This window comes from Chamaea fasciata, unplaced genomic scaffold (genome assembly GCF_029207755.1).
Source record: "Chamaea fasciata isolate MVZ Bird 193981 ecotype frontalis unplaced genomic scaffold, bChaFas1.0.hap1 SCAF_5, whole genome shotgun sequence".
In the NCBI taxonomy this organism is placed as follows: Eukaryota; Metazoa; Chordata; class Aves; order Passeriformes; family Sylviidae; genus Chamaea; species Chamaea fasciata.
In genome coordinates, this window is record NW_027094090.1 from 6,638,401 (window position 1) to 6,652,066 (window position 13,666).

Below are 13,666 nucleotides of genomic sequence, written 5' to 3' on the forward strand. Positions count from 1 at the left end.
CCAGGAACATGTTTTCGCAGAAAGTATTTTCTAAGGCTAAACATTTGATGAGGGTGTGATAATGAATTACCAAGCATATATCTTTGCAGCTACTCCAACCTATGAGTATTGGTTTGTCCTTCCTGTGTGTTGTTTCCATAGAAGCAGAGCTTAACCTTTTAAGTGCAGATTATAAAGGCACCTAATTCAATTAAAACTAGACTTCAAGCATATCAGTACTTAATACTCAAGAGTTATTACGTGATTGGATATAGATGTTGTTGTGATTGGCAAGGCAGTGTGGTTTCTGGCTGAACCAGCTGGAAAAATAGTATCGTGGTGGTAACTTTCAGGGTTTTCCTATGTGTAGTCCACTGGTGGCAAAGTAATTACTCTAAAATACAGGAATCCAGCATAGAACACAGGAACGCACATGCAATTAAAGTTATTTATTGTAGGTTTTCTTTTCTGAACTGACAAAGAGGATTTCCCAGAGATCGGTAACACAACACAATGTTATACACCATTTCACAACTAGTCCCTTGTTGCTTTATTAAGAACATAGTAATTTAAAAATATCTAAATATTTACATATTAATAAAACATATATACAGAAGATTGAGACATTTTTACCTAAATATGGAATGATTTTTTTTTCTTCTCTCTAATAAACCCTATAAAAAGATTTCTGAAGAAAGTCTGAACAGTAGTCACAGTAAGTAAACACAAATGCAATCTTCCAAATTTACAAAACGCTGATTCATTGTTGAAGGGTTACAACACAATGGACTGGTGCCCCCTGCCCAATGCAGGCAACTCCAAGCCATGAAGGAAGGAAAAGACTCAAAATTTAAGGTTTGCAGTGCACATTCAATCTATTCCACAGTTTCAGAGAGAACATGGTCATTCCTAAAAGTCCATGGAAGGTGGGTGGGGAACAGCTGGGAGCCTGGTTTTTCAGGTGCCAAGAGAACAAACTGTTCATGTTGGCTTCGGTGTTATTTGTGGGTATTCTGTGACACTTGAGAAACAGGCTTTAGGATTGTTAAAAAAAGAGGTTGAATATTTTGAAAACCATCCCACTCTGTAATAGCACTTCTGTTGATACACTCAAAGGCCAAATAATTCCAAAAAAAAAAAAAAAAGTACCTAAGGTAAGATACACACAGGGAAAGGAAACACAATGGCAAAGGCTCTAGCAAGCTCTCCCTCGAATTGCAGGAAACGTGCTCAAACTGCCTGGTGATCAATAGGTGTTGCAGGTGAGACCTTCCAGATTTCTTCGCAACATTTTTAAAGTGAATTTAGTGCTGATGAAAGGTGCAGAAATGAAGGTTTGCAGGGAGGGCTGCACACAGTTTTACCTTAGCCCTGACCCAAAAGGACCGACCCTTTCAGTGTCTAAGAGCGTAGTGCAATTTCTTGATCGATTCACTTGTCTTAACTGCTGAGTTATCAATACAGTGCCAGTTGAAAGGTGACTTGCTTTTCTTAAATAGGTGAGTATTGTTGCCAAGGACAGTGGCTGAAAAATCACAGTGAGCAGACCCTCTTCTTGGAAAACAGAAAATTATTACATTTTGAGATTGAGGTGGTAGAGGAAGCTGCGGGCAGCGGTGAGGGGAAAATTACCACCTCCAGCAATCTGCACTACAAAGATGCTCAAGAGTCATCCCACTAGGACCACATAGGGGAAATTGTTTGAGGAATAGCTTCCCCTTGCTCTAACTAGGAAACTGAGTACTGCTGGGAGAAATCCTGCTTTATTTCCTCCTAAACTCAGTAAGGATTTTTAAATCAGAGCTGTGTGTGACTGGTCATTGGTACCGCAGCAGCCAGGAAAGGAAAAGTGGTTCTGCAGAAGCAAAGACCTTCACCAAGTCAGATGCTCATTAAGCCCCCAGGGTCCACGGTGGAGAGAGAGGCCACCTTGGTCCCTGGGGGCGGGAAGAGTCACAACTTCTGCGTGGTTTAAGATGAAACAGTGCTGGCAAGCATACAAACATGTGGAAAAATACAGTCATGGAGGAGAAACATAGGTAAGAGAATGACCTCAGAGTGGATACCCTGCTAATTCAGTAATGCATTGGATGCACAGGGAAATCATCTTAATTAAGATGAAGAACAGTGAAGCGATCTGGCGGTTTCATTACTTGAGGTTACATGGAAAATGCATGGAAAAAACATAGACTTGTAAGAAAAACTGAATGGATGCCCATGTCTTGTGGTACACTGAAGTTCTCGTGCTGAGCTTGCAGGAACATTACTCAAAGGAGAGGATGTTTCTATCCGCTATGAACACTGATGCAGGATGTGAAATTCAAACTGAAAAATCTGGGTTTGCATCTATCAGATGGTCTGTTGTGGTGTCGAAAAGGTTACCTGAAGGCAGAAAGGGTTTGAAGGGATCAGTTAAAAAATGTAAGAATTTAAGACACCAGTAATTTGCAACAAAAAAATCAGTATTTTAGAATTATGGAAATTATGTATTTGAGTTTTAACTTTAATTAGTAATGGGGCTGAACTGCTGGTGTGCAAACAAGCAGTGCTGCTGAATTCCATTTAGAGTAAAGCTCAACTGGCTAAAGAAAAGCAAATTAAATAGATTTTTTGAATACAAAATTTGCCAGCCAAGTTTTTCACACAACATACAGTGCAGCCCACTTCAGAGGTAAAGCGCTCCATTAGTCTTCAGCACAAACTGCACTGTGACGCTCACCCCTTTGAAGTTTCAGTTCTGAAGAAGTGAAAAAAGCACCCCATGAATTTTAAACCTTGAGTACATACTTTGGGATCTTTCTTGGTAAAAACCCCCACCACTCCACAGCAGTCTAAATGCATATAGGAGAAAAAAAAAAAGTATATATATACACACACACCCCTATAAAAGGTGCACTGTATGATTATATCCCATCTTTTTAAAGCACTTTAAGAATGTGCTTTTTCTAAACAGAACAATGAAAAGATGGACAGAAGAATTACAACGAGAGTGCTAAGAACACAGGGCAAAGAGAAGACAGACATCAATCAGCCTGAGAGGCAAATACACCCCAATGAAAAGGGAAGACTCATACAATCATGCATTGAAAGGATAAAGATTTATATTACAATAAAGGATTTATATTTAAGGTTTCAGAAAAGGTTTTTCTTTTTTTTTCCCCAAGTTTCATTTTCTTGATATTGTATTTCAAGAGAAAAGGAGACAACCTATATAGAATTGGATTGTTGCTGTTTTCTTATCATCCGCTTCTTTACCAAGAGATTGCTCTCATCTTTTCACAAAGCTGTATCACCCCTAGACCTGAGGATTGGGATGTTAGTGTTTCAGCTTCCGTTAGGGATATCAAAATTCTTTCTCATCTTGGAATTAACCCCAGTGTGGAGAAACTACATAAACTCTCAGCATGGCTATGGTCCAGAGCAGGAGTAAGGAGTGCTACCTCATGGTCCAATACCTGGCTACATCTTTCCAATCCAATTTACAAGATAAGGATTTGAGAAAAGGGGGTTGCAGCTGGCTTACATTTGTTCTCACATGCAGAATTTATGGGTTATGCCTTCCTTTTGTTTTTCTTTTAAACCACAAAATCCCAACGCTTTGCGTAAACTGTACACTGAAATAAGATGTGCCTTTTCAGAATAGCAACTTACACAGAAAGACTCTAAAAGCTGCCACATCCTCATCCTGATAAAGATCTATCTCACACCCTCCAGGTATCCTGTATCACCAAGAAACTAATCAGCCTTTCCACTGAGCCCATGATAATTACCCCCGGAGCTGTCTGATCTGTCTCAGCTCAGGTCTGGACATAGCCTGCAGCTTTGGGTAGGTGCAAAAATTGGAACTCTCCAAGACCTGAGCTTTGATAACATTTGTTAGGGACAATTCTTCTAGTATTTTCTTGAGATTTATCTGTCAAAGAACCAAAGTTCCCAGCAAGTTTAACTGCCGCAGTTCTTACAATGTACTTTAAACACCCTTCAATCAACAGCCTTTAAAGCCAAGGCCCTCTTAGTGTAGAGGGTGATTTTAACACATGAGCATAATTTCTGCTCATGAGTGCTAAAATATGATCGGGAAAAATGTCTTCCTTAGCTTAATGAGGATGTACCAGCTTCATTTTTTTTGTTTATGAGGCTTTTGAGTTCCAAAAGAGGTTTCTGAAAACACAGCATCCCTGCTCTCTGCAAATCCCAGGACTTTGCTAGTTTGTCGGCACAGAGAGCTGGTTCAGACCTGACTGTGGGCACTGGCACCAATTAACTGCACTTGGAGCCTGGTCCTGCTGGCACCAAAGGAGAGACACCTCCACACATAACTGCAGCTGACCTGGCCTTCCCTCTGGAAGCAGCTCTCTTCCCACCAATGAGGGAGAGAGTTGAGAGCAACCACACCTCTGGAATCTGAGTTTTCCCTTGTTTTTTACCACCAACACTTATCACTGATTTAAGTAATTCTCCCTGGGCACTTTTGCTTCACAGTTTGTTCAGTTACTGAAGATCAAGAGAGCAACTGTTCATGGATAGCTCCTGTACCCCATCTTTTCTCCCCATCCAGTCTTCTGCAAGATCCCCTCAAGCAACCCAGCTCATTCTGGTTTTATTATACCAAAGCACCACGTTAGCCACTGATCACAGAATTACAGGATCATTTTAGGTTGAAAAAGATACTTAAGATCCTGCACTGCTAAGTCCACCAACAACCACATCCCCCAAGTGCCACATCTACTCATCTTTTAAATACCTCTCAGGAGGGAGACTCCACCACTTCGCTGGACAGCCTGTTCTGCTGCTTGACAACCCTTTTGGGAAAGAAATTTTTCCTAATACCTGAGGGCATGATTTATCTGATATTAGCTGTCATCTGCAACCAAGGCTCATCACATGAAGCACTGTACAAACACAGAGTCAGAGAGACTTTTCCCCAAAGATTTTTCAAGCTAAACAGAGAAGACAGCTGAATAAATTGCATGCAGACTGTCTTTAAAGAACCTGTCAAACACCCCTTTGTAAAACCAGCTGTACTAAAACAGGGAAAGACCCCTGTAAAAATCATATTCCACCTCTTTTGCAACATTCCTTGATAGAAAGCATCTATATTTTGGCTCTGTCTCATAATTACCATCATTATACTGTCTATGTATCACTTTAAATAACCTGCTTCCAACAACAGTATGATATTACACGGATATGTCCTATAAAGAAGCACTGGCACACATATAATAATGGGTGTGAATCAAATTCTTGGCTCACAGCCTGTGAGCATCACCTCCCCCCCAATGCAAACTGCAGTGTGGTTTATTTAGGCATCCTTCCACAGGTAGCGTGGAGAAGTACACACCACACGCAAGCATTTCAGCTCAAAAGCTGCATGCATGGATGCTCAAAGGTGTACAAGCAAGCAGACCACAAGGGTGATCTGCAGTGGAGTGGAAAGGAAGTTGCCTTCTCTACCACAACCATCTCAGCACATTCATTTCCATCCCTGATGTACAACCCAAGTAGCAACTACAGAAACTGCTCCAAGAAACATACAGCAAACTGTTAATTCTGCTCCTTAATGTGATTACCGGAGCAATGAAAAGATAACACTACACTGCATTAACAACCTTTATTAGGGTGCTCTCGCAGCGGAATTGCTTCCCTCCCTGATAAAAGAAACCAACAGGATGTCACTTGGAAGAGACCTTTCAATGCAGAGCTTCCTGCACCTTTCATCACAGCCGTACCCTGAAATATTATTCAGCGGCTGGCCAGGAAAGCAGGACAGCAGCTCCCAGGCAGCGTGTGCTCCCAGCCCCCCCTGGGTCCCTGCCAGAACCAGACTATAGCTGCTTGTCCTCCCAACTGCTCCGCTGCTCCTATTCCTTAGTAACTGCACGTGCTCCGACAGCGCTCCACGGCTGGCAGCTGCTGCTCCGGCACACAGCAGCGGGGTGTGAAAGCTCCTTCTCCAGCCCTTATGCAAGAGAGATTAGGGAGTCCTGGCACAGGACACAGATGCTGTGATGGTCACCAGTAGTCTCCCGTCCTCCCCACAGCTGTCAGGTACCGTGTGATGTGCTCAGACACCCAGTACCAGCCCTGTCCTGCTCTTCCAGCAATGGCATTGCTGATCTCCAACCACCCTTTGTTGTTAAATGAAGTAACACAAAACCACACTATAATCAATGACGTTATTTGTCTGCCCAAGATCCTCTCTCCTTTGGGGATATGAAGCAGCATCTCAGTGACATTACAGACTCTGAAATGCAGGGAAATGACCAGGTCCCCAGACTCTGGCCCCACTGGATTTTCAGAGGATGGCAGCTCAGCTCCTACCATCATGGCACCTACTAATGGACCAACTCTTAATTCAAGGGTGCTTCAAATTTCTGTCTCAATCTGGTGAGACTGGTGATCTCAACACCCAATTCAACAGCGTGGAAAAATGTTACTTCCCAGCCTACACAGCTGCACAGCCAAGCTGCTGTATAGCAATTGTCAGGCTTTTAATGCAGGGTGGCTGCACTTCAAGAATAAGTAAACTAACAGTTAACTAGCATGTTAATATGTCTGCAATCCTTCTGTGAGTCCAAGATATTATGGCTAATACCTCTGACAACTCAACAAATGTGACACTACAAATGACTGTGTTTGTCCCTACCAATAACTCTGTTAAGAGATAAAAAATACTCCCAGAAATATCAGGGATGAGCACAAGCTCCTATCTGGCATAAGAAGTGTAACTTACGGGCCTTATTAGCTTAGCTGCTCCCATGGACCTTGAGGTATTATGAATATGAAATTGAGGGGAAAATTGTAAGATTCTGATGCATTTGTTTTTTAACACAGACCATTCAAAACTTTAGATAGCCGAGTCCTGTGTACAATTGCCCAGCTGTACATGGCAAGTCAGGATTATTGAAAAGAACTTCTGTGCCATAAATAAACAAAAACACATATGGGAGACTGATAAGATTTTTAATGCATTTTACCTGTTTGTAGTAGAGAAATGTCCGGCTTCTCATCACAGTCAGTTGCCTCTGCTGATTACAAATATAAACAAGAAATCTCATTACTTTTACTGAATACGGGAATGCGATTAAAAAGCTACAGACTGTGAAGTGATTTTGCATTTTCTATCTACTTTCCTCAGCTGCAATTTGCAAGTGCTCAGTTAAAACTCTCTGCTTGGAGGAAAAGTTCATATAATAAAAACGTGAACTTGGAAGAGGGACTTGGGTATTAAGAAGCAATTGTGCCAACAATGGGATGGAGTAACACTTGTTCTCTTTAAGGTTTCAGGATATCTGTATGATAAAATGAGTTGCAATCATTTGATAAAGTCAAGAGGAAAGTCCCCAGGGGTCCTTGGAGGAAGAGCCTCTCAGGCTGGAACCCCACCCTCTGCATGCCTGCAGGGAAAGGAACATACCCATTTTTGCACCCAAACTTCCCATGGCCACAGGCAAGCTCATTTTGCAGGGGACAGATTTACTAGGGAAAAGTGTCTTCAAAGATGCAGGTGCCCAGTGTAATTAAAAAAGCATGTGACCACACTGGCAATTAACGTGTATATACACACATGCTTTCAACCCACAGCTTATGCAAGAGCATTTGATTTAATTTGGTCCATGGTGAAGGGAGGCTAAAAGCCTAATTTGTTCATTTTGTGTTTGCCAGCGGCCAAGGGAATGCACAGACATAGCTCATCTCACTCAGCAGATGTGCAGGGACTTGTTAAGCTGCAGTACCTGGGATGTGCAATGTGAACCCTGAGCAAGTCAAAGGTGTGTAACAGGAAATCCATGCCTAATCTACACAAGTCCTACTCAAAATCCTATTACCTTTGTCTTTTGGCACTGCAGCATGATATTTAAGGCCTTTGAAGCACAATGAGATCTTCGAGGGCACTTCAGCAAATGAGGTGTGGTCATACAGGACAAGTCCATTATCACTGAATCACAGAATAATTTGGGTTGGAACAGATCTTAAAGGTCAGCCAGTCCAACCCTCCTGAAATCAGCAGGGAGAGCTTCAACTAGATCAGGTTGCTCAGAGCCCTGACCTTGAATAATTCCAGGGATGGGGCACCCAGCATCTCTCTGAGCAGCCCATGCCAGTGTTTCACCACCCTCATTGTAAAACACTCTTCCTTATTTCTAATCTAAATCAACCATGTTCTAGTTTAAAACGATCATCCCTTGTCCTACGAACTACACTGTACAAGGTCAGTGTGGTGGACACATATCTGCTCACATCCAGTCACTGCACAATATCCACAGGGATCAAAACCAAGGCTGCAGATGCACTAAGCAACTCAGTTCACCTCTCACTTGAGACTAAGCTAACTGTCCTGATTGTCTCATCATGGCTCGCACAAGAAGATGCTGAGTTGTTGCCTTCACGATAATGTCTAATCCAGCTCCTAATCTACATTATTTTTCTAATGTAATCCATCAACCCCTGTCTCTCCATCTCTGGACCAAGAGACTGCTGTGTCTCCCACCTGCCTGGATGTCAGGTTAGTTTTTAGCTATATGCTTTCAGTTCTGCAAAATTAACTGAACCAAAGAAAACATAGACAAACTAACACCTTAGTATCAGGCAGCTCTCCTCCCACAAAAGGTTTAAATGCAGAGCCCTGATAAATTCATGGCACAGATTTGCAAGTGACTCAGTGCCTGGAATGGATACATTTTTCTGCTTTCTCTGAGAAGGTGGCATCCTGAGCAGAAACAAATTCAGTGCCTGTTACAGCTCACTGTGAAAACCTTGAATTTTGGAAGGGACAGGTGGCTTACTAAGTGAGAAGGGATCACCTAGGCTGGACTGAATTTGGACCAGACTCTCAGTGACAGAAGGACTGATGTGCAAGGGAGGAGACAGCATGGTGGCATGAGAAGCTGAGACAGCCAATGGGATATACATGGCTTAAAAAAAATCCTGAGTGTCAGTTTGAGGCAAACTTCTAGCAATGCTGTGAAGAACTACCTGTACCAGGTGATTCTGTGGCACAGCAACTCAGCATACAAGAGACAAAGCTGCATCTGGCCCCTCGGGTAGAAGGGACCCAAGCTATGAAAATGGGGGAAGCCAGATCTGAGTTCTGCCAATGAACTGGAGAGCCTTCCCTCTATGAAAATCAGGGGTGGTGCCAACGGGCTGCCCACTGTAGTGACAGCTTTTCTAGAAACCTCTGTAGCAATTCCTGAAGTAGCTCCAGAGATGTGGTCACCTTTCTGCCAAACTCCTCTTCTTACACCAGAGGAAGGCAGTATTACAGAAAGAAACAAATGAAAACAAGGAACTTTCAAAAAGTAAGGTCTCGAGTCTCCAGAGGTCTCCAAAACTCTGCAGAACTAGAAGTTACCTGGCCATTTTCATCTGGCAGAAGACTGATAGATGAGGTTCGGCTCTCCACCAATTGTTCCAGCCTCATTCCTCATGCCAACACAAATGTTTATATAGTCACCAAGATCAGATCCAGTTAAAAACTGACAACATGGCCACAGGAATGCCTGTGCCAGCGCCAGAAAGGGAGTGGGAGTGCAGCAGATGCCCAGAGAGCTACTCACTCTTCTTGGCAGCTGCCAGGATTTGTTTTATGAAACTGGATGTGTAACTGCAGCTCCAGGTGAAGTACAACACAGGGGAATGGCAAACACCTCGACCTCCTAACATGGATATAAAACCACCAGTCTCTTACATGTCATTCCAAGAAGGAAGGAAGGTTTGCTTTTGACAACCACACCCACAGACTGCCAGCCAAACCTCACTGTCTTGAGCCAGACTGCAAGACAAGGCAAGCAGGAAGAGAGCCTACTGTGGGAACTCAGAGCCTCTTCTCTGCCCTTTGCTTAGATAGAGTGCAGCAGGTCTTGCAAAGTAAATGCTGGTAGTCATTTCCTTAGATTCCCCCCAAACTGAGTAGCTTCTGAGGCACATGTCTGTCTGTTAAGTGTACACTTGCTGCTTTCCTCTTTGGACAGAAGTACACATGTGCTCAGGGCTGGGAAGTTGAATACAGCGGTTACTATTTTAATATTACTGTTTTTTATCTAAAATACTGGGCACAAACACACTGTACCACATGCCGGACTTCATCCTACATCCTTCCTGGCCCTGTGTGTATTGCTAAGCAAAAATCAACCCAATCTCTTGCAGCATGTAGATACTGTGTCAAAAGCACAAACAAGGGAATCAGAAGGCTGAATAAAAACAGAAAGAAGAAAAAAACCTCATGCAAAACTACGGAAGCAGCAGTTTGAACAAGGACATGGGAGAAAATGCGTATTTCCAGGAAAAAAATAACCAATTTCTTCCTTCTTCCCCATTATTTCACATTGCAACAAAGTAAGGTTAATTTTAAACAACAATTCAAGGATGAAGCGTCATTGCATGCAATTTATTTAAATGAATCTTGCCTGAACATTTTCAACATGTTTTCCAAAATTGCTGTATTTTCCTTTAAGGAGTCAGGCAATCTAAAGGTTCCAGTTGCTCACAAAGTAATCACTTGGCATGAAGAGCTCCTAGCCCATGTACTGTGGCAGTGTTAGAACAGAATCATAGGATGTCCTGAGTTGGAAGGGACCCATAAGGATCACCCAAGCCCAACTCCTGGCCCTGCACAGGACAGCCCCAGGAATCCCACCATGTAGTAATTTACATGTTATTGTTATTACATATTACCCCCACAGCATCAGTTTTCCCATGGACAGCTGCTATGGAATAATGGCTCATGGGCTCTTCAAAACATAAAAAGGGAGGAAGAACTTACTGTGGGAGATGTGTGAACCCTGACCTGCTGCTTATTAATGGAGGGAGAGTTTAGTAATCAAAAGGCTTGAAGGCGGTGCCTGCACAGAGGTGACAGGAACAGCCAGCCAGCTCCCTCTGATTTTACCCGTTTTAAGATCTCTGTGATAATGGCTGACTGTCTCCCTCGGTGCTGCCACTGCCAAGGCCACCAGACACCTGCTCGTGTTCTCTTTTGCAGGGTGAAGAGACCATGCTGGGGCAAGTCCAGCACTGTAAATTAGGAGGCAATTTGCATTGTAATTCATGCTGCTTTAAGAGAGGAAAACTATGCACATGCATTTCCTTTGACTTCTTCCCTTCCAGGGCAACTTTGCAGCCCATCCCATCCACCAAAACGGTTCAGCTTCTCTTCTGGGAGAAGACAGACCTGGCATGATGAAGCTGTGCTCCAATATGCTCTGCTGTTGGCATGACATGGGACCAGTAGTCTAGGCTGAAGAATATTATCATACTCTTTAATTTTAATTATAACATCTGTTTGTAACATTAACCTCACAGTCTCTTCTCCCCTTTGTGACAGCTAACTTGTGAAATTTTGAAAAGACTGAACAAGGCCAATAAAAATTTAATGGCAGCGGCAGCTTTATTCTCAGATCTAACAAATAAAAAAAACCCCTACCCAAGTCTCAGATCTCAGGCAATAATCTAAAAGAACTAAGAAAAAGCTGAAGCAAAATAAATAAATTAAAAAATAGAATATTCCCAGCTATAAAAAATATTGTCATTGATTCAGAATGTAAATGAATTTTTATTTGGCTTAGGATAACAACCTTTCAAAATCTACACGGGGGAACTATTTTCTAGAAAGCAGAATTTTTAAGTGTTTTTCTTTTGATTAGCTTTTGAAATAAGGAGTTTTTTCAGTCCCTAATTCTAGGACATGAGCCAAACATGGTAAATAAGGTTGAAGCTGGGCAGCATCTATGATCTAGTGATCATAATTTCATTTAATTTGGAAACAGTCATGGGAGTATACCCTATAGAAGGGGCTACAAAAAGCAGATCCACCCCAGTCGTTTGATAGAATTCTCTGAGATTATTACTGTAATTGAAAGAGCAGATTTACATTTTCAGACTAAAATAATGTTTCACAGGATAAAGTGGAGAGGGCTGCTCATGAATGCAGTGTCTTACTGTCTGGTTTGAAATGAAAAACTCATCAGAGGATGTACTGAATGGCTCGGGGGAAGGCAAGCAGGATGAAAAGCCTGTTCCTCCTCTCTTAAATACTTCTGCTGTTAAAATTTAGCCCAAGAGTGCTGACTAAAAAGTTGTCTTGTGACCTCTGAAATAAGTGGCTCATCTTAAGCTTTCTCCATATAAAGCCTGTGTATTACAACAAACCAAGAACTGATGTAGATAAATAATGGGATCAAGCACCAGGGAGACATATTAGTTCAGAAAGTCCTGGGTGAAGTTATATTAATGCTGGCTCAGATTTGTTCTTTGGGCACCTTAGTCTATCCCCACGAGATCAGCTGGCATGTTCCAGTGAGCAAGTGGAGACCAAACTCAAAGAGAATGACCTAGGAGTATGGACACAGGACACTTGTTCAGCCTCTGCTCCACTGGCCACAGGCAGACTGGAAGAGCTCAGGAGCTCAGCCAGAAGAGTGATGAATCCCACATTTCAGTGGCTGCAAGTCCCATAGTTTTAAAATGCTTAAAAACCAAGGTTTACAACATAAAGTCCTGGAAGAGCTTCTCCTTCCATGTTTGCCCTCCCCTCCTGTTTTAGTCTATGTAAATTATACCAAATTTTGGTATGGTTTCACAATAAATAGAGAAATTGTGCATAATTCCAACATCACCAGTTCTATATCAGAATAAAGCTGCTGACGGCTGAGAGACTATCCTACCAAATACCATAACATTGTTCCCTTGGTCCTACAGACCTCCCCAGGCATCTGCTAACAGCCAGTGCTGGACACAAAATACGGGAGTAGACAGATCTGTTGCCTGGTCAGCTCTAGATTCCTCATATCAGAAGCTCACAGTTGTAGCATTAAAGTACCAACAAATCTTATTTCAACAACATGAGGATACTGCAACCAGATGTCTGCTCCTGCCTCTCTGCTCCCATCTACTGTTTTGCTGTCACAAAGGCCTGGGAAACCTCTCTGCCTCAGTGCAAGGTCAGGTTGGGTTAGTTACAGCCACCAGAGGAGATGGCAGTGGCTGGAAAGGTACAAGTGGCCACAGTTCAGTCACTCCTGACACACTGAAAACAGCATGTCTGCCTGTGGCCACATTTGAGAGAAACTGAGGCACTTCAGGGATTGGCCAGTAAACAGCACAAAAAAAGAGCTTTTCTACCAATCTAGGTATTGTGCAGGTTTTTGGGGTTTTTTTTTTCAACAAATAAACTTGAGGGGCTGCGAGGTATGCTGCTGCTCACTATGCATCCACATACAGGTGAACAAGTTACCTTCCCTCCTGCAGCACAGACAGGGCAGCCTATCTGATTCTGGCACACTACTCAGCTTCGCTTATTTTCCTTCGTAGTCTTGCTAGCTTACATATAATATCCTCTGCTTAGATTCTCCCATCCTGAGCAAAGACCAGAGACAGAGGTGGCCCCATTTGAAAAGCAAAAGCTGAATGTCATTGTCATTTTAATTAATATCCTGCAGAGGCAAGAAGAAAAGCAAATAAAAAAGGATGAAAGAAAATAAAAACCAAAACAAAATTAGGTCAATCCTCTTTCCTGAGGGATCCTCTGCAGACAACCCAAGGACCCTCTGCTCCCCACATCCTGCACTGTACCCTTCACCTTACTGGAGCCTGACATCCCACTTCCACCTTCCTGTCCTGGGGAGGCTGAAAGGCAGCCTTGGAAGGGGCAGAAAGCAACCCTGTTGTACAACACCAGTAATCTGAC

The 13,666-nt window shown here is 42.7% G+C and overlaps 1 protein-coding gene across 3 annotated transcripts in view; it reads right to left on the reverse strand.

Moving 5' to 3' along the window:
- Positions 1-413: 413 nt before the first annotated feature.
- BEND7 (BEN domain containing 7) overlaps positions 414-13,666 on the reverse strand; it is a 48,278-nt gene continuing 35,025 nt past the window's right edge. For 2 of the 3 annotated variants that reach the window (XM_066182736.1, XM_066182735.1), the window contains 2 exons: positions 6,957-7,007; positions 414-2,361 (listed from right to left, as the gene is read on the reverse strand). In XM_066182736.1, the coding sequence (XP_066038833.1) occupies positions 2,300-2,361; positions 6,957-7,007 (113 nt within the window). In that variant the 3' untranslated portion in view covers positions 414-2,299. The remainder of the gene's footprint in view (positions 2,362-6,956; positions 7,008-13,666) is intronic. The other variant, XM_066182737.1, reaches the window with a different exon arrangement.